Source organism: Castor canadensis, chromosome 11 (assembly GCF_047511655.1).
Source record: "Castor canadensis chromosome 11, mCasCan1.hap1v2, whole genome shotgun sequence".
NCBI lineage: Eukaryota > Metazoa > Chordata > Mammalia > Rodentia > Castoridae > Castor > Castor canadensis.
In genome coordinates, this window is record NC_133396.1 from 14,806,636 (window position 1) to 14,829,114 (window position 22,479).

At 51.0% G+C, this 22,479-nt stretch overlaps 3 protein-coding genes across 6 annotated transcripts in view; 1 reads left to right on the forward strand and 2 right to left on the reverse strand.

The window, feature by feature from the left end:
• Scn4a (sodium voltage-gated channel alpha subunit 4) overlaps window positions 1-1,709 on the reverse strand; it is a 45,150-nt gene extending 43,441 nt beyond the window's left edge. For 2 of the 3 annotated variants that reach the window (XM_074045412.1, XM_074045410.1), the window contains exon 1: window positions 1,617-1,709. The gene's annotated coding sequence lies outside the window, so the exon portion shown is untranslated. The remainder of the gene's footprint in view (window positions 1-1,616) is intronic. The other variant, XM_074045411.1, reaches the window with a different exon arrangement.
• Window positions 1,710-8,104: 6,395 nt separating this feature from the next.
• Prr29 (proline rich 29) lies at window positions 8,105-11,329 on the forward strand. The gene is made up of 5 exons (XM_074045414.1): window positions 8,105-8,179; window positions 8,409-8,484; window positions 8,717-8,823; window positions 9,946-10,142; window positions 10,282-11,329. Exons 1-5 carry the CDS (start codon window positions 8,111-8,113, stop codon window positions 10,427-10,429), a joined length of 597 nt encoding a protein of 198 aa, XP_073901515.1. The 5' UTR covers window positions 8,105-8,110; the 3' UTR covers window positions 10,430-11,329.
• On the reverse strand, window positions 11,324-21,733 carry Icam2 (intercellular adhesion molecule 2). Of its 2 annotated transcripts, XM_020156461.2 has the most exons (5): window positions 21,579-21,733; window positions 16,074-16,179; window positions 13,765-14,031; window positions 12,330-12,650; window positions 11,324-11,692 (listed from the first exon to the last, which is right to left on the reverse strand). In XM_020156461.2, the coding sequence occupies exons 2-5, from the start codon at window positions 16,132-16,134 to the stop codon at window positions 11,505-11,507; spliced, it is 837 nt and encodes a 278-aa protein (XP_020012050.2). In that variant the 5' UTR covers window positions 16,135-16,179; window positions 21,579-21,733; the 3' UTR covers window positions 11,324-11,504. The 2 variants fall into 2 exon arrangements, with proteins under 2 accessions (XP_020012050.2, XP_073901514.1); XM_074045413.1 differs by lacking the exon at window positions 21,579-21,733 and having other exon boundaries at window positions 16,074-16,264.
• Between the last annotated feature and the right edge of the window lie 746 nt (window positions 21,734-22,479).

The following is a 22,479-nucleotide window of genomic DNA, read 5'->3' on the forward strand; positions in this document are numbered from 1 at the left end:
CCAGTAGGTTCAAAAGCCCTTGGGTAAGCTTAGCCCTCTACCTTGTCCCAAACAGGTGATGAGGCTCCAAACACTACAGCAGTGGTGACAGCCATCCACACCGCTGCCACACAGGGTGAGGCTGCTGGTCATCGGCAGGGGACTCGGAGATGATGCTAAAAGAATCTGGAGGGTCCTGGGAGAAGCAGCCCTCCCTGCTTCCACCCACCCTCTACACACCTGGCTGCAGCCTCTGCCTCTGCTGGGGTCTCCTTAGTCCAGGCCAGGTCGCAGGGCACAGCCACAGGCATCGTAACAGATAGTCCCCCTTGCTCTAGTGACTCTACTGTCCCTGAGGCTCAGCCCTCCCCCTCTCCACACCAGCCACCTCCTCAATCTATGCAAGGGGTCTCCAAGGTGTCTTAGACCCCTTTCCTCCCCCAAGCCCCTGGGACAAGAGGTATGCGTGGAAGGGAAGGGGGCACATCTAAGGTCCCTACCTAAAAAAGGGCTGCTCCTGAGCCCTCAGGCTCATGGCTTGGTCCCTTGCTGTGAGCACATGTTGTGACTGTGGGGGAGGGGTGGCTGGATGTGGAGGTGTATGCAGTAGGAAGGGGGTTGGGGTGTCCTGCCCACACAGCCATTCTTCGAAAGCTTCCAGTAGATCCCATCCCACAGGGCTCTCTAGACTGCCACACAAGTGGCCCCTCTGGTAGGCAACAATCCATATACCCAGCTGCCCTTCAGCTCCAGTACCTCCAGATTGTGTCCCCCCAGTTCTGCTCACACCACTGTACCTTCTCCACCACACAGCACCTCCCAGTGGTCCTGGGGCCCCATTCTGCCAGTAGGGAGGCAGGAGGGGCCTGCTCCCCTGGCCCCATGCTCAGGCCCCATCTGTCTTCCTGAGTCCCTCCAGGGCCCTCTTAGAAACCCCCTGAGTGCTGTGGCTTCCTTTTGAGCTGGACTTTCTGACTCCAGGTACCCATGTCCCCTCTGCTATGTGGGGCCACTCCTCTGGTCCTCTCCCCTTCCCAAGCTGGAGGAGGGTGGATTGGTGGGCAGAGCCTGGGCTGGCGGCAGCCTGGGTTGTGTCCTCCACTGGCATCTCACAGATTCCAGTTTCAGCAGAGCAAAGGAGCCGCCACCACCCCCCACCCGGCCTCCCTCTGCTCCCCCCCACCACCGCCCGCCGCTGAGCCACAGCAAACAGGCCCAGCAAAGTCACTGCTTTGAATCCCCCCTTCTCCCCTCCTGAAGAAACTGCTCCCTGGTCCCTGTCTCTTGGGTCATCCTGTGCCTGTCCAGAGCCAAACTTTAGCCATGGGCCATTTGTGGCCAGAGTGAAGACCCTTGGTAAAGGCAAGGACGACCAGCCAGGCAGGGACAGAGAGAGAGGCAAGTTTGGGGACTGAGAGAGAGGGTCATGGCACAGGAGATTTGGCAGGGTGACTGGGCAGAGCAGAGCCCCAGCACAGGCAGCAGAGCCCAGTGTGGGCAGGAGGTAATCGGTGCCAAAGCAAAGTGGTGACTTCTTTGGAGCCAGGCAAGGGTTGGGGCCAGGGTGACCTGTCCCTTGGGGTGGCCCGCCCTTGGGGGTACCCAACTGGGCTGGTGTAGAGGGGTGCAGTACTCACTGTCGAACAGGAGCCGAGTGGTAGCTGACGAGCCGGGAGCGTGTGCCCACCTCGGGCTGGGGCTGGAGCTCTGGGGGACTTGGCCAGGGGGCCGGGCCCGGCGGGGACAGCTGCTGCTGCTGATGTCACAGGGTCATGAGTGAAACCTGAGGACTGGGCCAATCTTCAGGTGGGAGCCTCAGCCACATTTCCCTCTTGGGTGTGCTATGGGCTCAGCCCGGGAGTGCCTGGGCTCCAGGCCACACTGACCCAGGAGGAACAGATTGTGGCACACTTGCCCATTCACACACACACACACACACACACACACACACACTGGGGCACACATATGAGACCATCTTCCCTCAGGTTCTCTCTCAACCTTGGCAAATGCACGCAAGCTCATTTTCATACCTGATCTCCTTTCATACTTCCAGAGGCACACTCCTGACATAGCCTGGCTCACACTCATACAGTCACTCTGCACACACTTCCATGGGAGCCCTCACACACCAATGCTGCACTCCCACATGCTCACAAATCACCACTCACACAGCTACACAAACATTTCCACTACTGTTACCCTCATTCACGGTATGCCTTCAGCTCACACCTACAAACATACTCCCAGCTCATTTCACTTGTGTGCATATGTGTGTGGCTTGCACACACACTCTCTAGCTATATGTGCCCCCATGCACAAATGCCATGTGTCACACTCCCACTCACGTGTCTTATCCAGCACAGTCATCTGTGCTCAAATATATGATCTCATTCACATAAACGCAGGAGCACTTACTGTGGTCACTAGATTTATATCAAGTGTATGACTGTCTGTACACCCACCCTCCCACATTGTACACACCAGACGCACATACACACGTGTGTGCGTACACCAAGCTATTCGGCAGCACCACACATCTGTCTCAAGGGACACTTTTCTGTCCCCTTCTACCACCATCCCCCATTGTCAGGACATCTGTCCCTCAGAGCTCTTACAGGGAGGAGTGGGAGGCAAGGGGGAGTTTGGTTTAGTCCCCTCCCCTGCCTCCACTCTGGGGCTACGGTGACCCCTAGTGGAGCTGTTGTGAACTGCCTATCTCACTGCTCACTCCCAGGTATCTGCCCAGGGCTAGCAGGAGGTGTGAATCTGAGAGCTCTGTCCCCTAATACCTTCCTCCTTGTCCAAAAACGGTCAGGCTTGTCCATCCCAGGACTAGCCCTGCCACCATCTTTTCTGGAAGTCCAGAGGTTGGGCTGCTGCCTAGTGCCCCCAGGGAGCTCAGCCCTGGACACAGATTCCTTTGGAAGGGGGAGGTCTGGTTGGTAGTCACCCTCAGTACAGGGATGGACCCTGTGGTCCCAGTCACCCTGCCTGGCCTCTGGGGACACAACCTCAGTTGCCATCAAGCCCCTTGTTGGAGCCAGGCCTGGATGGAGTTGGAGAAGTTCTTGCAAGCTGCTGAGACTTCCCATGATCCCAGCCCCTGCCTGGATTGGCTGCCACCCCTGAAAGGCGAGTTTTCTAAACCTAGGTGAGTGCTGGTATCTTCTATACATGATTCTTTATCCTGATTTACTCACTGGTCTTTATTTTTCTTTACTTTTTTTTTTTTTTTTCATTTTTGACAATAGTGAGGTTTGAACTCAGGGCCTCATGCTTGCTAGGCAGGTGCTCTCCCATCTGAGCCATGCCCGGGGCCCTCCTTTTTTCCACCTAATTTTATTGCTAATGGAATCCAAGTGTCATCCACCCCACCCCTCTTTGCAAGGATCTGCTTCTCATACCCACAGGTAAAGTGCACATTTCTTGTCAGATCCTTCCCAAGTTGTCCCCCAAAGCTGTTCCTCGAGGTCCCTCTCTTCACACCCAGCCCTGCTGTGACATCAGTTCACTTTGCTGCTCACCACTATCTGGAACTTCTGGTCCCCGTCAGTGGGCACTGGAGAGGTGGTGGTGAGAGCCAGTTGTCATTTCTACTTATGACTCTGCTCCTTTGGTCTCCAAGCCTTGCCACTGCTCCAGGCTCTATGGGGTAAAACATTCTTTAATGAGGGATTAGAGTAATTGAAGGTAATTTCCACACATGAGTAGACAGGCTGCTGTATTCAGTTGTATGGGATATACACAGCACAATTCTGGACACCAAAGACATCTGAAGTCAATACACATTAGTATGTTTAACATGATAATCTCCTAGAAAATGGTAGCAAAATATCTAGGAGAAGGGACTGATTTTTCTTATTTGTACAAAGTGTCATTTGGATTAGGCTAGGGACTGATTGGAAAACAAAAGCTGTGTATTAAATATGACTTTGTTCCCTAGTCCAAGGGGAATGAATGTCTCCCTCTCTTGGTTACAGTAGTCTCCCTCTTTTGGGGAACTCCTCCTCCTCTATTCCTGATACACGATTCCCAGGGACTGCTGATTTCATAACTGGCCACTTTACCCTGCCATAGGGGTTGGCCAATCGTCTAAGTCATAGTGATTGGTCCAAAAGCTGGGCCAATCACAGTCCTTCCCTGGGATTTATATATACCAAGACACAAAGAATGACAATCTCCTTAGATGCTTCTAAATTTATCAGAAGTAGCTGAAGGAATTCTGAAGGAGCTGGTGGTGTGTCTCCCACCTGTGGAGGAGAGGGGAATGAGAACCCCAAACAGAGAAGGAAAGATGCAGGAGAGGGAAGAAGGAAGGAAGGAGGGAGCTACAGACCTGAAGACCCCTTTTGGTGCCCCTGGACCAGTTAAGACTATAGACCAGCTCCATTTCTGTCCTATGTCATGCGCCAAAGAACCACCATTTTTCCTTCAGCTAGTTTAGTCTGAGGTACAGTCACTCACAAACAACAGAATTCTGCAAAATACAGTCACCTCCCAGAAAATCCCACCCTGACCCCCAGGGAATGGTAACCTGAGCAGTCAGTTTTTTCCCTCGGTCACTTGGTCAGAGTGACTTCCTAGGCGCTTCAGCAGATACTCCCTCATGGTTGGTGGCCTTCCTGTGCCAAGGACCTGGGAGCGGGTCTCTGGAACCCCATCCCATACTTCAATTCCAATGGGGTAGAACCCCAATCCAGAGCATTTCACAAGTGTCCCCAAAGTATCACAAGGTACCTGTTGGACAAAACCACACCCACACACCTCACAAGGACAGCCACAATGCGCAGTAATAGTGCAGGCAGCGTGGAATTCCTAAGGCTATTTCCTACACATTATTCGTTGGTCTCAGAATTATGTGTCAGTCACAGAATTCTGCAGAGCAATATTCAGTTCCTTTCCTTCAGCATTCGTTTTCTAGCTCCTTCCGTGTGAGCTTTTTTAGGCATCCGGCCCAGTAAAAGGGCCCATTGCTTGGTTGTTGCTCTCTCAATGAACTTCCTCACCGGTGTCAAAAATAAACATGAAATTGCCCTTCAGATTCTTAGAAAGAGCCTTTTTTTCCCCCATTTCCATCAGAGGAGGGGAGGAAGTAGCTGGCCTTTCCAGTACCATGGTTTTTCATGACCACAGAATATTCCCTCGGGTGAATCACCTTCCTCTAATCAACTGTTCCCCTACTATTGGATATTAGGTAATGTGCAATTTTTTTACTCTGTGATGAACATCTTTGAGTACAAATCTTTTTCCATTTTTAGCTTTATTCCCAGAAATAGATTTACCCAGGCAACAGAGGAGACAAGCTGTCTTGGGATACTCAATTTCAGTACAAATTGTTTTGGGACACACACACACACACACACACACACACACACACACACACACACATACATCCTAGGATGTAAGCAAGAGTTCCCATTGAGGAAAAAAATGAAAAGAAAATAGGTGGAATGTCCAATGCCTGAAAGAAAATAATAGCAGGTAGGAAAGGAGCCAGCAAGAGATCCTCCTGCCTCAGCCTCCTGAGTACTGGGATTACAGGTATGAATTACCATGCCTGGCCTTGCCATGCAGTTTTATGTTTAAGAAACTGTAATAATCACCTCTTCCTGCCTGTTTTCCACAGCCACCTCCACCAGCTCTGGGCTTCCTTCAGAGGGATGAGGGTGTCCGCCTCTTTGCCAGCCTCCCTGCCTCCAGCTTTGCCTCAGTTGAATCTACTGGCCACTTTTTTTTAATGCTCAGAAAAATTTTCTCCAATGTCCATTTCAGTATTTCTCAGAACCAAATTTATTGTAGAGTAATTATAGTAGCTTTTTCCAGTAATTTTTTTGAGGGGGTGGCACACAGAGTGGAGAAAGAAGGACTGGCTGGTGTCTTAGTTGGGAATCTCCCCAAAACAGACCCTAAGGAAAGGATTTGGGGGAAGTAATGTATTTGGAAGGAGACCCCAGGGAGCATGTGATGGAGTGGAGAGGGGGCTGCTCCTGGGCTTCCCAGCCTGTCTCACCTGTGGGCAGAAAATGTGGAGAGTCAGGTAAGAGTGGCTCCTATGACCTCTCTGCAGTTGAATTTCTCTCTCTCTCTCTCTCTCTCTCTCTCTCTCTCTCTCACACACACACACACACACACACACAAAGATAGACATATGATTTGTGTCCGTGTGCTGGGAATTGAACTTGGGGCCGCTAACTTGCTAAGCACACGCTCTTGCACTGAGCTACACCCTCAGCCCTACACATATGACTTTTGAAACAAAAATAAGTACCAATCAGACTGATCTCTAAAAAGGATGATTAAAGATTGACACTGTAGTAAGAAGGATTTTTAAACGAAAAAAGATTATCAAAGGAAATCATTAAAAACAAACAGAAAAATAAGACCTTACTATGCCTACTGGTTTTCTCAGTCAACTCTCTTGGACATCTTTTCATATTGATAAATATATTCTGTACCGACACTGTCCATGGCGGAAGGGTATTTCATTGGCACAATAGTCCCCATGGGCATTTGTTCTTTCAGATTGTGGCTGACATCGCAAAGGTGCGAGGAACAAGCAAATCTTCCCCAACATGACTATGCAGTGTCCCTTAATTCTCTCCTCCTTGAAAGCCACCTATGACTCTCCATTGTCCACATGGTGACGCTTACATTCATAACTTGACGTTACAGTCTGATTGGTGTCCGGCCTGGGTCTGCTCCTCCACCACAGTCACACAGTTGGACCCACTGGGTCATCCCAGGCCCTGTCCATTCCTGCATCCTCATCTTCTGTCCCCAGCCCCAGCACTGTCCAAGACCACCTCCCATAGATCTCCATCTCCAGTGATGGAGTTTTCTGTTTCATTATTCCTTCTTTTTTGGCTGTGCTGGGAATTGAATCGAGCACATGCTGGGCAAACTCTGGCACTGAGCTACCCACCTAGCCTCATTATCCCTTCCTGTGTGTCCCCACTGGGGACTCTGCCTGTTCTTAGTCCTCTGCTCACATTTCATGGGTCTGTTTTTTCACTGCCCCCACAACCCTGGAACCAGGGAGGAGGCTACTTGGTGTCTCCAGTATTCAAAGGGTGCCTTTTTGCACAGGACCCTCCCTGTTCACGGTTTGCTGATGATTACTGGTTTTGCTCTCTTATCTGGAATGAGGATGGCTTGAAAGAGTGTTCCACTCCTCTGCGAGCCTGTGGCCATCATACCCAGATCTCAATAGGGACATCCAATGCCCTTCCACAAACCGTCTCACTTAGAGACAGAAGGACTAAGTGAAGGGAGAGGCAGGAACGGTCTTTTTGGTTTTTGGTTCCGCCACTGCCAGGAAGGGAGGAGAAGTGGAGGGTGGGGAAGGGTGCTAATCCCAGCTTCCTGTGGGGCTTTTCCTTGACTGCTGCTCAAGGCCTAGCTTAGGATGGTCACAGCTGCCGAAATAGATCTCTCTGCTCACCTGTTCTTAAGCAAGGGGACCTTGTAACTTCCTGTCAGAAGAATGCACACTTTGTTAACCATTCCAGTATAGGGGACAGTATTGGGGCTACTCGTGCTAAGCTTTCTCCCCTCTGAGGGACAGGAGCTCACCCTTGGCCAGGAATAGGAAGCAAACAGCCACAAGAGGAGAAATAAGGAGTTTGGGGCCAGAGCCCCAGCCTCCCTTGTGAATTTGGTCACTGTTTCCTTCTTAGGCTGCCCTCTCCTGAACAGCAGTGTGGCAAGGGGCAGATTCTCTACCTTTCTCACTGATCTGCCCAGCACCCCCAAGCCTGCTCCTACAAAATTCCCTATTCCTACTGAACTCTTCAGACTCTGGGACTCAAAAGCCAGGCCTCCCCAGCTACTCACTCATTCACTCACTCAACAAATACGGACCCTGCTCAGGCCCCGTACTAGGAATGAGAAAGTAGGGTGGAGGTACAGGGAGGAGTAAGGCACGAAGCCCAGGGAGCCCCAGGGCACGGTGTTGGAATGGACCTTGGGGCCAGACTTGGGCCTGGCGAATTCAGGTCCTTGAGTAGGACAGAGGAGGTCTGGGGCGGCGACTTGGGCTGTCGCCAAGAATCAGGTCAGGCCCGCCCCCGCGCGCCTGGGAGGAGCCCTCCCTCCGCGTCCTGGGCGTTGCCAAGGTAACCCTGCTCTGCAGATGCTGACCATGGCCTCTGGGGCGAACGGGAGCTGGGGTCGCGCCTCACCACAGAGTGCAGCCCCGACGGTGAGGGCTGAGCCGGGGAGCACAGCCGCCGGGGAGGACGCGGAGATGAGGGACTGGATTCTGGAAGGTGGTGGGGTGGGGATGAGGACAGAGACCCAGAACCAAGAGGAAGAGGCTGCACAGGGAGAGGGGAGGCCGTGGGCGCAGAGAGGCACCGGCAGAGGGGTGTTGGGGGTGCCCCAGCTCTCTCCCACCTGGCCTGGCTAAGTCTCCCCACCCATGCCCCCAGCCCTGGGTGACCATCCTGCAACCCCTCTCGTGGGCCGTCCCATCTCCGTCCCCACAGCCAGGTCGCGTCAAGGAAGGTGAGATGCTGGGGTCACTCTCCATCACTTCCTCTGTCGCGCACACTCTGTCGACTTCGGTGTCTGCGCTGCACGCGCCCCCCTCGCCCCTAGCCGCCCCCTTCCGCGCTCCCTGGGGCGGACTTCGGAATAAAGGTCCTGGGTTCAGGGCGGGAATGAGTGGGGGTGGGGTGGGGGCGGGGAGGAGACCATGCCGGAGGCCCGAATGGCCTCCTGACCCTCGGGCCCCTAGACCTGCTGGAACTGATGATGCTGCAGAACGCGCAAATGCACCAGCTGCTACTGAGTCGCATGGTGGCTGGGGCGCTGAACCTAGGACCCGACTTGCCAGGCCCGCAGGTGTGTGGGGATGGGGCCACTGGGTCGCCTACCTGCTGGCAGGGATTGGGGTAGGGTTGAGATCCATCTGGAGTTGCCCACTGGTGGTGGGGGAGCTGGGTGGGGGAGGGTTAGGCATAGAGGAGCGGGAAGCCAGCCCACACCTCTCTACTTGGGTCCCTTTGGCGTCTATGTGCCATGGACCAGTGCCAGCCTCCGTAAGAGGCTGAGTCCCAACAACCCCACCACCTGGGGTCTTGTTCCAAGTAGGTTCCCCTGCAGTCCATCTCTCCCCCGACTTCAGGCCCCCAGGAGGGCGGGCATCACTGCACTCTGGTTATCTGATACTCATTAGGGGATTGAGTGATATTTGTTGAACAGGTGAATGAATAAATGAATGACTATAAATACAAGTCACTGGTAGGCTGTGACTGGCACAGGGGAAGTATGGGATGGAACAAAGGTCCTTTGGAGGAGGACCCTTAGTGGCCTTAGAAGCAGCCCTTAAGAGCCGGGTGGATTTTGACCGCCTCGAGGAGGGAGTGAGGAATGACTTCCCCACCCTCCAGGCTGCAGGGACTGAGTCAGGAGTCTGCAGGAAACCGTGTGAGGGGCAGGAGGAGGCCACACTAAGGCTGAGCCTATTCTGCTAGTAATGGGTGTCCTGAGAGGTTGGGAGAAGAGAGGGCTGGGTGGAGAAAGGACTCTAGGACACTGAGAGGGGTTCAAGGAGGTACCTGCCAGTGGAGACCAGGCAGAGGGAGATCCTGAGGGGCTCCTATCACCTTCACCTCCAGAGGGTCTTGGGATGAGTGCCCCACACCATTGAGAGGCACAGGAAGGTCCAGGAGCAGGGGCTGCTTAGACTCCCAGGCCAGCTCTGGGGTCACACTGGGATTCTTCTAGTCTTTGCTCTACCACTAACTGTGAGACCTTGGACAAATTGTTCAATCTCTTGGATCCTCAGTTTCCCCATGTGCAAAATAAGGAATAAATGTTTCCAAAGTACCTTGCTTGCATATAGTGAATGCTCACTGAACAGCAGCCATTATGAGATGCATATCTGATCTGGAGAAAATAACCAAAGGGGATGGAACCCAAGCCCGTGTCACCATCTTCCTCCCTCCTTTGCACAATCCCCAGGTCTACCTGGAAGAGGAGGAATCAGAGGAGGAGAATGACACCCAGGAGGAAGGGCCAGTGGTGGTCCACCATCACTACCTGCCCTGCCCCATGCCACCCTGGGCCGCCCCTTTCCTTCATCCACCTCCACACCAGCCCCACTGGCAGGATGCACCCAGAATTCAGCACCAGCCTCCTGCCTCTCGGCAAAGAAGAGTGTAAGTGAGGGTTGGGGATCTGGACACTGCCTGCCCTGGGGGCTGGGCTAGAAGTACTGACCCGGGGGCTTGTGGGTGAAACCCTGGAGGCCATCTCTGGGTCTCTGAAGGGGTCTTTCTTCTTTCTTCCCCATCTCAGGAGACCTGTGCCCCCACCTCCACCTCCCAGTGCCACAGAGACTGTGGGTGCAGATGTACCCCCGGCTTCAGGTAGGGGTCTAGTCAGTGGGCAGTGGGGCCAGGCTGGTGGGTGGATCAGGAGGCTAGGAGGACCATGTGGCCTGTGAGGGTGGGCTCCTTCCATTACTGCTACGGGTACTGCTTGTCCCCTTCTCTGTTCCTTCATGGGGTCTCCTGAGGCAGGAAGGAGACAAGATGGGGGTGCTGTCTCCTTAGACTACTATGATGCCGAGAGCCTTCCCTGAAGAGCAAGCTTGCCTGGGCCTTGCCAGCTTCGGCACAAGGCTGCGAATCACCCTGGAATCTCCAGCTGCTCCCTACTGTCTGCTGATTCTGCACCTGTGCTGGTGCCCTTCCTACCCCCTATACTTCAGACTGGTTCTCTCCTCTCCTGGAATCAGGTCCTCTCCATCCCACTGCCATCTTGAATTAGCCTGGTCTCTGCTCTGGAGTAAGAGTACCTCCAAACCCTCCAAACCCTGTCCAGAAGCCCTTGAAAGCCCAACACTGCCCACCGTGTCCTGCCTGAACCAGGGGAGGTCTGGACACTGGAGCCCCAACCCACCTCTGCTCCTCACTCTTCTCTCTAGGAGGACAAAGGTTGTAGAGTCACCTTTTGGCCTAATAACAGGGCAGGAGAGAGGAGAACTGGATCCTGTCTCCTAGCTGCCAAGCCCAGGACCACCTTCACCCCAGGGAGATGACCATTGACAGAAAGGAGCCAGGGCTAAGTCTGCTCTAACCACAAATGGCCTGAGATCCCGAGGACCAGGCGGGAACAGTGTCCTCTGCCCCATGGGCCTGGGTGTTTCCCCACCTCCAGTAGAAATGTCACTGCTAATGAGAGTGGTTGTTTGGTACCGTGGCTGGTCAGTGAGGGCTGCTCAGTGCCTGGCTGTAGGCGCTCTGAAAGGCCCATGAGGAAGCTAAGGAGACACTTGGGGAGAGAAGGCATGGCTGGTGCCTTCCATGTCCCAGGAGCACACATGGAGGACACACGGTTAAGTCTAGATGATTGTATTCAGGCTAGAAAAGAAAATGTTCTGAGTTCTGTGCTGTCACAGTCCTTCAGTGAAGGCTAGACTACACCTTGAGAAGCCAGCTGAGTTCTAGCCACCACCACGGTGGTGGCCATGAGGTCACACAGGATGTGCTGGAAAGGCCCGGGTGGTGGCCATGAGGTCACACAGGATGTGCTCGAAAGGCCCGGGGCAGCCTCCTCCAGGCAGCTAGCACCCCGTAGGTGCCCGTCCGCCTCTGGTGCAAGTGCTGGCCGAAAATGAAGCAGAGCAGGATGGATGTCACAAACAAGAACAGCAGAACTGACACAGCAGTGATGACGATGAGCATCTGGTTGTCCTGCACAGGCTCTGGAAGGGAGGGAACAGTGGTCTTAAAAGTCATCAGGTGCCAGAGCCCTGTGGGTTCACCCATCACTCCTTGCCCACTCATCCATCTTGCAGTCACCTGGTGAGTTGGTGATAGTAGCGGCTCATGGTATATTTCCCTGTAGAGTGACACTGAGGAGAAAGGTGGCCTACAATTCAGGCTACCAGCTATAGCAGGAATGCCCCTGCCAGCACCACTGGGACCAGTGTGTGGTGGCTGGACACCATGCCCTGGACGATGTAGTGCAGACCAAGCAGAGCTGATTTTTCGGACAACATCCCTGATGACAGGGAACACTTTGGCCATCTAGAGTCACCGAGCCACAGTGCTCTGGGGACCTCAGGGGTCAAGCAGGCCAACTTTTTCATTGTAGAGAGGAGACAGGGTCAGAGACAGCAGGTTGCCTCGGTCAAGGCCACACAGCTCTCCCAGTAATGCCAACCAACTAGTTGAGTTCTCCTGATCTTTGGAACAGTTGAGGCCCAGGCTGGGGACTTAGAGAAGCAGGGAAGAGAGAGGCCTCAGGATTGAGTGTGCCCTCCAATTCGCCTGAGAGTAAGGACAAAGGGCCAAAGTAGATGCTGCCTCCCTCTTTCTGTGTCCACGGGGTTTCCTCACCATAGATCTCAAGGATCTGGGGCTCTGACATGCTGTGAAAGATGCGCCCCCCGTGAGCCCGCAGGTCCAGCTCAGCCTGGCAGGAGAAGTTGAGGAGACCATCCTCTCTATGAGCTGTGCTGTTGAAGGTGACGGTGGCCTCTTGTAGGACAGGTGCTGCCTCCCTAAAGGTCTGCTTCTGAAGCGTCTCCTTGCCATGAAACAGGGTGAGGGTGAGGCTCTGGAGGGGCTTCACAGCAGGCACACTGCACTCAATGGTGAAGGGTTTGCCCACCACCACCCGCGTGGGCTGCAGCTTCAGTACGACCTGCGTTGGAAGTTCTGCAGAGGACAAAGGAGGGAGGTCTGGTCAAGAGGGAGGTGGGCCGCTGAAGGCCCTACCAGGGCCATCTGGTGTTCCAGGTCATTTGTGAGAGAGGAAGTGGGCTGGGGCCTGGCCTGATATCATTAAAGAGAAGAGAAGGAAGTAGTTCAGGGTGAGGGTATACTGGGTAGTGGTTTTATGGACAAAATTTGGAGAATAGACAAGATGGAGGTGGTCAAGTGTTTGTAAAGAGAAAGTCCAGAAATTGTACAGTTAATTGGAAAAATATGAAAATTTGAAACTGTCTCCCTCCCCTCCAGATACTAAATACAAATTTTAAAAATTAAAAAGTTGAATAGTTATGTTGAGACCTAGAAGGGCTAAGAGCTCACTGAAGTTGGGCACTTAAGTTGACCGTGAAGTTCTTGAAGGTAGGGGCGGAAGTCAGACTTGCCTCATTTCTCCAAGGTCAGGTTCACATCATACTTCCTTATCTGTTGAACAGGGCCTGTGGCAATACCTTGGATTTTCCAGTTTGTCTCCATCCACTCCCAGCTCCACCCAGGAGAATGGGTTGGATTGAGCACTTCTGTTACATTTGATCCCCTGGTGTTGGTGATAGGGAGTGGAGAGGGTTTCAGGCCTGGAGCCAAGATGTTGAGAAAATCCTGACCTATCTGGAAGATTTTTCTGGCTCTTTGTGTGTGTGTGTGTGTGTGTGTGTGTGTGTGGTATGCATGGGAAGGTGCCTACACCACGTGACACCTCAACTTTCTCCTCATGAGTTGAATGGGTTTTCAGAGCAATCCCAGCTCTCCTGCTGTGCCCTCACTGCTTGTCATGGATGTGGGGGTGCACCGGCAGCTGAGCTGAGGGTGCACACTGTGTTGTAAAGTGACTTTTGGATCTGAGGAACCTTTATTAGACTGTTCTCGTTGGGGCAAGACTCAGAACTTGGGTGGCCTGCTTCTGAGATTCCAGTGAACTCAAGGAATGTTCCTTATCACCAAGGAGCCCAAGGAGGTGCGGGCCATGATGAGAGGACCTAGGAGTGGTGACAGCAGATTCAGGAACACTGAGTAGACACAGGCTTTGCCCTGGAGGACAGAAGGGCCTGCCCACGGCACTTACGATACACAGTGACATTGAGGTTCCTGGACTTCTGCTTCTCAGAACAGGTGAAGTGGCAGGAGAGGATGGAGTCCTGGGTGACATTGGAGATGAGGAACCGGCGCCACTGAGGGTGCTGTTCCAGCAGAATCTTGTTCAGGGATGTCTCCAGTCCACCGGTGTCTGGATTGGGACAGCTGGTGCTACAGTTGACTTCCAAAGACCCTGTGATCTCAACCGCCAACCTCTCTGGCCACATGTGTACCTCAAACATCACCTCACCAGATCCTGGAAAACCAGAAGCATGGGGTCTGCTGTCTGCCACCAGCAGTCAGGATCAGGGGCCAGGGATCCAAGAGGAAGAACCATAGCTGGTCCCTTTGTTCCTGTCCCTGTGTCAGCCTAGGCCTCAGGGCTGTATCCACAAGGCTGTTTCCCAACCTCTGCATGCCTCTGGGCACTCCATCCTCCACCCCTTCTGACTTATCAGCTTCCTCAGGCTCATCTCTCACCTCCCTCAAGGTCCAGCCAAGTGTCCCCTCTTCCATGAAGGCCCCTATAAGAATGGAGGTGAGCTCTGAGCTGTGGCCCTCGGTTTAGCCCTTCCCTTTCTCCCACAATGCTTTTTGAAGACTTGTTCAGTTCCAGGCTGTGGGGACATAGCAGTGAGCAAAGTAGACAGAACCCCACTCTGGCAGAGCCTGAACTCTAGTGAGGGAGACAGATGATAACAAGGAACGAACAGAACACCCAGCATGTCAGGTGGAGGTAAGTGTCCAGGAGAGAGGGCCAGGATGGGGAGCACCATTTAAATAGTGTGGTCAGCAAAGGCCTCGCCTTTGATACTGGGCAAAGGTGAAGAGAGGGGGTAAGCCCTGCAGATGCTACTTGAGAGCATTCCAGGTGAAGGGCGCTGCTGGCACAAAGACCAGGATGGGTGCATACTTGGTGCATTACGAGCAACAGGGAGGTCAGGGCAGGGGTCTTTGAAGAGGAGAAACACAGGGGAGACGGGGCCAGAAAGGTAATGGACTACCTCCAAAATGACCTGTTGTGTCAATGAAATGTACTCATGACCATGCTGCTTTAGACACCAAGCTTCTTGTAGGCAGTGCCAGGTTTCACATGGTTCCCTTTGTGCTGATCACAAAGCCCTGCATATGGCAGACATTCAGGAAGTATCTGATGTGTGAAGATGGAGCCCTCAGTGGCCACCTCCACTTCATGAGGACTAGGAAGGTGCTGGGTCCTAACTGTCTAGGCCCAGCCTGTGTTCTGTGCTGTTACCTCCCTGTACAGGAGAGGGGCTGTGCAGCCAGGCATGGTGCTACACACCTGTAGTCCAAGCTACTCGGGAGGTGAAGGTAGGAGGATTGTGGTCTGAAGCTGGCCCAGGCAAAAGTGCGAAATCCAATCTATAAAACAAACTGAAAAGCAAAAAGGGCTGGGCGCTGGTGGCTCATGCCTGTAATCGTAGCTACCCAGGAGGTAGAGATCAGGAGGATCGTGGTTCAAAGCCAGCCTGGGGAAATAGTTTGGGAGACCCGATCTTGAAAATACCTAGCACAGAAAAGGGCTGGTGGAGTGGTTCAAGTGATAGAGAGCCTGCCTAGTAATTGTGTGGCCCTGAGTTAAAACCCCAGTACTTCAAAAAAAAAAAAAAAAAGCAAAAAGGGCTGGGGGGATATGGATCAAGTGGTAGAGCACTTATCTGGCAAGCGAGGAGCCCTGAGTTCAATTCCCATTACCAGAAAGAGAGAGAGAGAGCCTTGGTTTCTTCACCCATAGCAAACTGCTTTCACTTTTCTTGGGATGGCTGGGAGGGGTCAATAAGATAGTGCTGAAGGCACCCAGCAGATTGTCCAGGGCACAGGGTACTTAACACACGATGGTGTTTCCTCCACCCTTTCAAAGAGGTTTCATTTTCACTTTGACCACAGCCAGAAGATGGTGTCTTCTGTTGCCCCCAACAGTCCCCTAGGCCCTTTCTGAAGACAGGCCGGGCACACACCCTCATCTTCCCTTCACCTCCTGAGGCCGTAACCCACCCTACCATTTGGCCTCAACAGCCTGCCACACCAACACCTCTGAAGCTAGGGAGCCTGTTTGCCCTGGTGTCCAAAAGGCCAGACCCCGCCCACTGCCCAGATCCATGGGGACCTGAAACTGGGCTGGCATAGTATCCTGTACTCATGGCAGAATGGCCCCTGAGTTCAAAGCCTCAACCATGCAGGGCCAGAACACCCTCCCCTACCTGAAGCCCAGAGAGGGATCTCACCACTCCCCCACCCAGGAAAGCCACATGCAGGGACCCTGTGCACCCGATTCACCTGGGCAGCAGAGCAGAGTGAGAAGTGCCGCGGGCAGGCCCCAGCAACCAAAAGACAACATCTCGCAGGTGGGGTCCACAGGCTCCCAGGGAATAGCCACGGTCTCCTGGAGGGAGACACACAGACAGCACAGGGTCAGGGAGTGGTTGTTAGCTGAAATCCCTAGCCTTCTGGGAGCTGATGACTGCATTTCCTCTTATTATGTACAGTCAAAAAGCTCATTCCTGGGCCTTCAGGGCCTTCAGAATTCAGGCAGAGAAAGCCAGGAAATAGCTGATAAGCAGGAATGTAACAGTCCTGCTCCCTGTGCAGGGGCCCAGCAAGGCGAGCAATGAGAGCAAATGTGAGAGCACATGTATGCATGTGTGTCTGTGTGCTGTTGTGCACAGGACAGAATGAGGCCTCCAGAAAGTAAATCTGGGAAACCCCAAATGCCACAGGACCCCCATCAGAGTCCCCTCTGGGAAAAGAATATCCAGAGTCAGGACTCAGAGTCACCACTGCAAAGGGGTCAAGACCTGGGGCTTCTCGAAGGAACGTGGGCAGGGATTTGAGATTCCCCTGCTGGTGCCCAGTGTGTGTCCGCACACACCTTAATGTCCTCCTCTATTTCCAACCCAAACTTGGCCCTGCCTTAGCTGATTCAGGGCCCATGTGAGGCCCAGGGCCTCAAGAAGTGACACCCACCGTAGTCCCCAGCAGCCTGGGCCCAGGAGAATAGGGTTCAGTCAGCCTGTCCCTGGGTTCACCAGGCCCACTTCCTTGCTCCTGCCCTTCAAGTGAGGGCCTCACTCTGGGGGTTGAGGGTTGGGGGAGGCAGCCTGTTTCTAGGGAACCCCCAGACAAGAAGGCCTTCCTAGGTGGCTTTCCCTCACCACACATCAAGCCTTTACTCTCCCAGTTCTGTCCCAGTTGTTTGGGACCAGGCTGTGAAAGAGCAGGTCCTCTTGCTTTTTTAGGGGACCCCCCTGTTGGAGCCTTTCCAAAGACAGCCTTAGGCCCAGCCCCGTTCCTGGGTCAGGACAGGTCCCGCCCTTCACTGCTGAGGCCAAAGGCAGTTACTGCTGTACAGTTGTCCAGCACCACCATTGCCAGCCTGGATCCAGGGAGGTCCCTGAACAGGGCTGTCAGGCTTTGGAATGATGACCAGGAGGGATGGGCAAGGCCAGGGATCCGAAGAGAGAAGAGGCAGAAGTGGTGGGTGGGTGTGTGGGGGGAGGTCCGTTCTCACCTGGGGCTGGCAGAGCTCTGAGGACAGGGGGTACTCCTGCACCCAAGCGGGAGGCTGAGGGGGTGCCCAGGGGCGCGGGCAGCTGGGCAGAGGGGTGGGAGCTGCTGCTACAATGGAGGTGTCATGTCTTCCACTGGGTCAGAATAAGGATGCAAATGATACAGCAGCACCATGTATAGCCGTGTTTTGCCTCAAAACTTCTGAGAAGTTTTGTCATTAGGTGATTTGTAGTTGTGTGGCCGTCACAGTGTAGCCACACAAGCCCAGAGGTGAGCATGGCTTACACATGTGGTATGTGGAGCTGCAGGTGTTGAATTTTCATATAACTGGCAGAGCAGTTTGTTTGCAACAACATCATCACAAACACATGAGTCGTGCACTCTGCCACGACAGTGACAGCTGTGGTGTCACCAGGTGATAGGAATTTTCCAACTCCACTATGATCTTAAAGGACCGCTATTGTATTTCTGTGATCCATCATTAATGGAAAGGTCGCCGTGTAGCACATGGCTACACATACTTTAGGTTGGTCATTGTCATAAGCACATTATAAATATTAACTAATTAGTCCCCTAACTCTATAAAGTAGAGTACTGTGACTGTCTTTATCTTACAGATGGGGAAACTGAGGCACAGAGAGGTTAAGTGACTTGTCCAAGGTCACATACCTAGGAAAGAGTGAAGTCACAGTGAATGGCAGCTGTGACAAAGTCGGCCAGGGCGGGGCAAGGACGGATTGTTAAGAGACAGATGCCCTGGCACCGCTCAGGAGGGAGATGAAAGACAGCTAAAGGACGTGAGGGAATTTCTGGGCAAGTCTCGAGTGCAATCTAGTTATAAACAAAAAAAAGAAGGAACAAGGGAAAAAAACCTGCTAAGAACAAAAATGGGGACATAAATACACTTTTAAAAGAAGACCTTAAGAATTTACAGAAACAGAAAGTAAAGTCACGGTGGTTTACAGAAGCTGAAGAAGGAAATGGGAGTTGTTTTCTAAGATAAGATTGTCAGTTTTGTGAGACTGGTTCCAAAGATTAGTTGCAAAATATTGTGAACATGGCTTATATAAAGATGGGTAAATGGTGCTTGTTATGTGTATTTCACTACAATTCAAAATAAAAATGAAACTGATTAATACTGTATGCCATGAAATATGGAACAAAGTAGACCAAATCTTGGAAAAATATAACTTGTCAGACTTAATTTAAGAAGAGATAAAAAGCCTGACTGGTTCTATAGCTCATAAAGACATTGAATCAGTAATCTAAAATTTTCTTCACAAAGAAAATGCCAGCCAGGCATGGTGGTGCATATCTGTAATCACAGTTATATGGGAGGCAGAGGTAGGAGGACTGTGACTGAGGGCACCCTGGCAAAAGCACAAGAGCCTATCTGAAAACTATGAAAGCAAAAGGACTGGGGGTGTGGAAGAACAAAGTGTGAGGACCTGAGTTCAATCCCCAGTACTGAAAAAAAAAAAGAAAGAAAAGAAAAGAAGGAAGGAAGAAAAGAGGGAGGGAGAGAGAGAGAAGAGAGGGAGGGAGAGGAAGGAAAAAAAGGAAAAAAAGAAAAAAAAAGGCAGATCAAGATAATTTTACAAAAGTTCAATTAGAGGTAAATCTAATTTTAGAAAACCTTTCTGAGTGGCCAGTATCTCCAAGCAAGACAAGTACAGAGTGAAAAAGGAAAATTAAAGGCCGGTCTCATTCATGAATATAAATGCAACAACTATAAGGAAAATACTAGCAAACCAAATCTGCCAGTGTACAAAAAATACGACATAAAGCTGGGCGCCAGTGGCTCACACCTATAATCCTAGCGACTCAGGAGGCAGAGATCAGGAGGATCGCAGTTTGAAGCCAGCCTGGGCAAATAGTTCATGAGACCCTGTCTTGAAAAATCCCTTCACAAAAAAGGTCTGGTGACTCCAAGATGAAGGCCTTGAGTTCAAACTCCATTACTGAAAAAAACCCAAAAAACAAAAAACTAACCAAAAAACCGACATAAAACAAAACAAGCCCTCATGATCGTGTATGCCTATAGTTGACTCTTAGGAGGCAAAGGCATTAGATCTGAGCCGGGCTAGTAACACCAGGAGAGAACCCTCCAGAAGGCCCTCACTGTGCTGGGGCATGGCGCTCTCACCACACCTCTTTCTTCAGCTGTGCGGACAGTGGATGGCTTCACGCCAGCCTGGTCTTGCCTTTGCTGCCTGTGTCCCCCAGAGCCAGTGGGGATGCTCAGCCCCCTTCCTGGCGGGCAGTGCTGGGAGGCCTCCTAGGGGCTTTCCAGGGTCCCAGAGGAGTTGAGTTTCTTTGTCTACTGCTGCAACATGGTCTGGCTCTCTTTGGTGGGCTTCTCCTCTCTTCCTGCCACCTCCTTCCTGATCCTTCTCTGTTGCTGCCCCAAGCCATCTGTCAAATAGTCTGCCTGCATCCAAGTCCTTGCACCAGGCTCTGCTTTCTGAAGGAATCCAGACTGAAAACTTATGTTAACAGATTTAAGAAGACACATGATCAAGTTACACACACACACACACACTGATGACACTCAACACCCTTTCATGATAAAAGCTCTTAGCAAAGTAGAAGGAAAACTTACATGTAACTTATGTATTGTTTTCAATGAGTAAATATAGAATTTCCTTTAAAAATTATGATCTCTGCCTCTATTTAACATTATACTAATTGACTAAATCGAACAATTGATCAATCAATATCAATCAATTACAGGATTAGAAAAAGAGCAAAACCATCAGTATTTGCCATGGTATGAGTGCCTAGGCCAAAAATCTAAAAGCAAAATCAGATTAGTGATGCAAAATACTACGAGATCTTAGCAAGGCAGCTAGCTACATAATCAATATCCAAAAATAAGTTCATTTCATGTACATCAATAACATGAAAATATAATTAAAAATATACCATTTAAGAACTTATACGTGAAAGAAAACTTCAAAAACTCTTGCAAGAAAACACAGGAGAATATTTTTATGGCATTGAGACATGAACTTAAGCAAGACCTCAAAATTGCCAGTCATAAAAGAAATAATTGATAACTTTGATTACATCAAAGGCACAAAATTTTTTAAATATCCCAGTACTGCAAAAAATTCAAAGAAAAGGAAATAGTCAAATGAGAAGTGAAAAATTGCTTTAACTCAATAATAGCCAGGAAAATTAAAATGGAAACCACAGTAAGATATCATGTTATATATGTTAGGATGGTAAAAGTTAAGAAATCTTGACAAAATCTGCTTTTGGAGAGGCTGAGGTAAACAGGAACTCCTATAATTGCTGATAAGTGTGTATACTGGTCTTTTGGGAAAAAATGAGATATCTCATGAAGCTGATTATTCTTATACCCTATAATCCACAGTTCCTCACTCAGATACATGCCCTAGAAAAACTTTTGCACTCAGACCCAGGAGACATGTCCCATCCTTCCTTACTGTCTGTGTGACCATGGGCAAGTCACTTAGTCTATGCTTTAACTGCCTCATCTGTAAAATAGGGTTAATAAATAATATCTCCCTCATAGGGTGTTGTGTGGATTAACCAAATGAGTTAATATTTTAAGGCACTTAGAACAGTGTCTAGCACATAGCAAATACTCGGCACTGTAGAACTGTTTCATAAAACAAAAAGAAACCAGCATGCACATGAGGTTAAATTCTGTGCAGGTGACACATAGGTACCTAAGGAGATGCAGGTTTTGGTAATATTCCATCTGTGCTCATTCTACTGCTGTACAGTAGGGGACAGGTATATCATGTGTGCTTTTCGATGTGTCACATTCTCAATTTTACAAAGAGAATACAAAGGGAAAAAGGAAATAAATGTAAACACAAGCTAGGCATGTCCTTTCTTGAGGTGGGTGGTTTTCCCACAATGAGATCCATCAGGAACCCATGATGCTCCCTGGGAAGAGGGACTGTCCCTTCTGCACATCAGCTTAGGTGGCATGAGACTTGTGAGAAAGAAAGCAGCCCTATGTTTCTAAACAGTCGCCCAAATGACAGAAGGAGATGATGAAGGTAAAACCTAGGAAACAGCCAGCAAGGTAGGTGGGCTGGAGACCAAGCAGAACAGGATCTTTGAGGGGTGGACACGGAGAATGAGGGCCTTTGGGTGCCCCCCACTGCTGAGCTTAGTGGGGGAAACCGAGGCCTGGAGAAAGAAAGGGACCATAATTCAGGCCTCGGTGTTACAAGTCCAAGACTCTTTGCTTGCTGCCAACCTCAATCAGAGGGAAAGTGAGAGGTTCTAACTTACCCTGGAGTTGGGCTGAGGGCCTTGTGCAGTCCAGCCATGCCTGGCCAAGGAAATGTGGCTGGTTCAATGAAGTCACAAATCAGATCACATCCCACGTGCATGTGCATGTGTGTGTCTATGTGACTGCCCTGCCACCAGTTCACTTTTAATTCAGATGTTTCTCTCTCTGCACCCTGAGGAGTCACATGCTTCCTGTGTGTGCCCAAACTAGCCTGACTTTTAAAAAAAATGTGGTAAAATATACAGAATGAAATATATCGTTTTAATCTTTGAAATGTACAGTTCTATGACATTAAGGGCACTCCCATTGTTGGCGGTTGGCACCACCATCAGACACCAGGAAACAGCACCTCCCTTCCTCCCCCAGCCTCTGGCACCCCTCATTCTACTTTCATTTCACTTTCTGTCTCTGAGCTGTACTACTCTAGGAGCTCCATGAAAGTAAAAGCATGCAGCAGTTGTCCTCTTGTGACCAGCTTATAGCGTCCTCAAATTTCACCCACGTGGCAGCACACATCAGAATTTCCTTCAAGGCTGAAGAGTAACTATTGTGTTTTGGGCATTTACGCACCACATCCTTCCTGTCCATCCATCTGTCCATGGACACTTGGGTTCCTTCCACATTTTGGCTGTTGTAAAAAATGCTGCTATGAGTGAGGTGTACAGATATGTGCTCGAGACCCAGTGTTCCATACTTTTGGGTGCTTACCCAGAAGTGGAGTTGCTGGATCATACGGTAATTCTGAGGGTTTTTTTTTTTTTTTAGGAACCACCCCCTTGTTTTGCTCTATTCTCTCTTTTGATGTGCAGTTTCTGCACTAATAGGGGCCTTTGTTGTTGGATGGTTATGTCATGTGTGTGTCACCTCGCAAAGGTTACAGTACTTCCCACTACCATCATT

What these genes read in the sequence shown, in the direction of transcription:
- Icam2 (XM_074045413.1), bottom strand. Translation starts at nt 16,263, where the DNA reads ATGCAGTCATCAGCTCCCAGAAGGCTAGGGATTTCAGCTAACAACCAC. An exon ending in CCTCAATGTCACTGTGTATC is followed by an intron (nt 12,651 to 13,764) that starts GTAAGTGCCGTG and finishes TGTCCTCTGCAG; the next exon opens with AACTTCCAACGCAGGTCGTA. An exon ending in CCAGATCCTTGAGATCTATG is followed by an intron (nt 11,693 to 12,329) that starts GTGAGGAAACCC and finishes CCTCCCTTCCAG; the next exon opens with AGCCTGTGCAGGACAACCAG.
- Prr29 (XM_074045414.1), top strand. Translation starts at nt 8,111, where the DNA reads ATGCTGACCATGGCCTCTGGGGCGAACGGGAGCTGGGGTCGCGCCTCA. An exon ending in CCGACTTGCCAGGCCCGCAG is followed by an intron (nt 8,824 to 9,945) that starts GTGTGTGGGGAT and finishes CACAATCCCCAG; the next exon opens with GTCTACCTGGAAGAGGAGGA. An exon ending in GCCTCTCGGCAAAGAAGAGT is followed by an intron (nt 10,143 to 10,281) that starts GTAAGTGAGGGT and finishes TCCCCATCTCAG; the next exon opens with GAGACCTGTGCCCCCACCTC.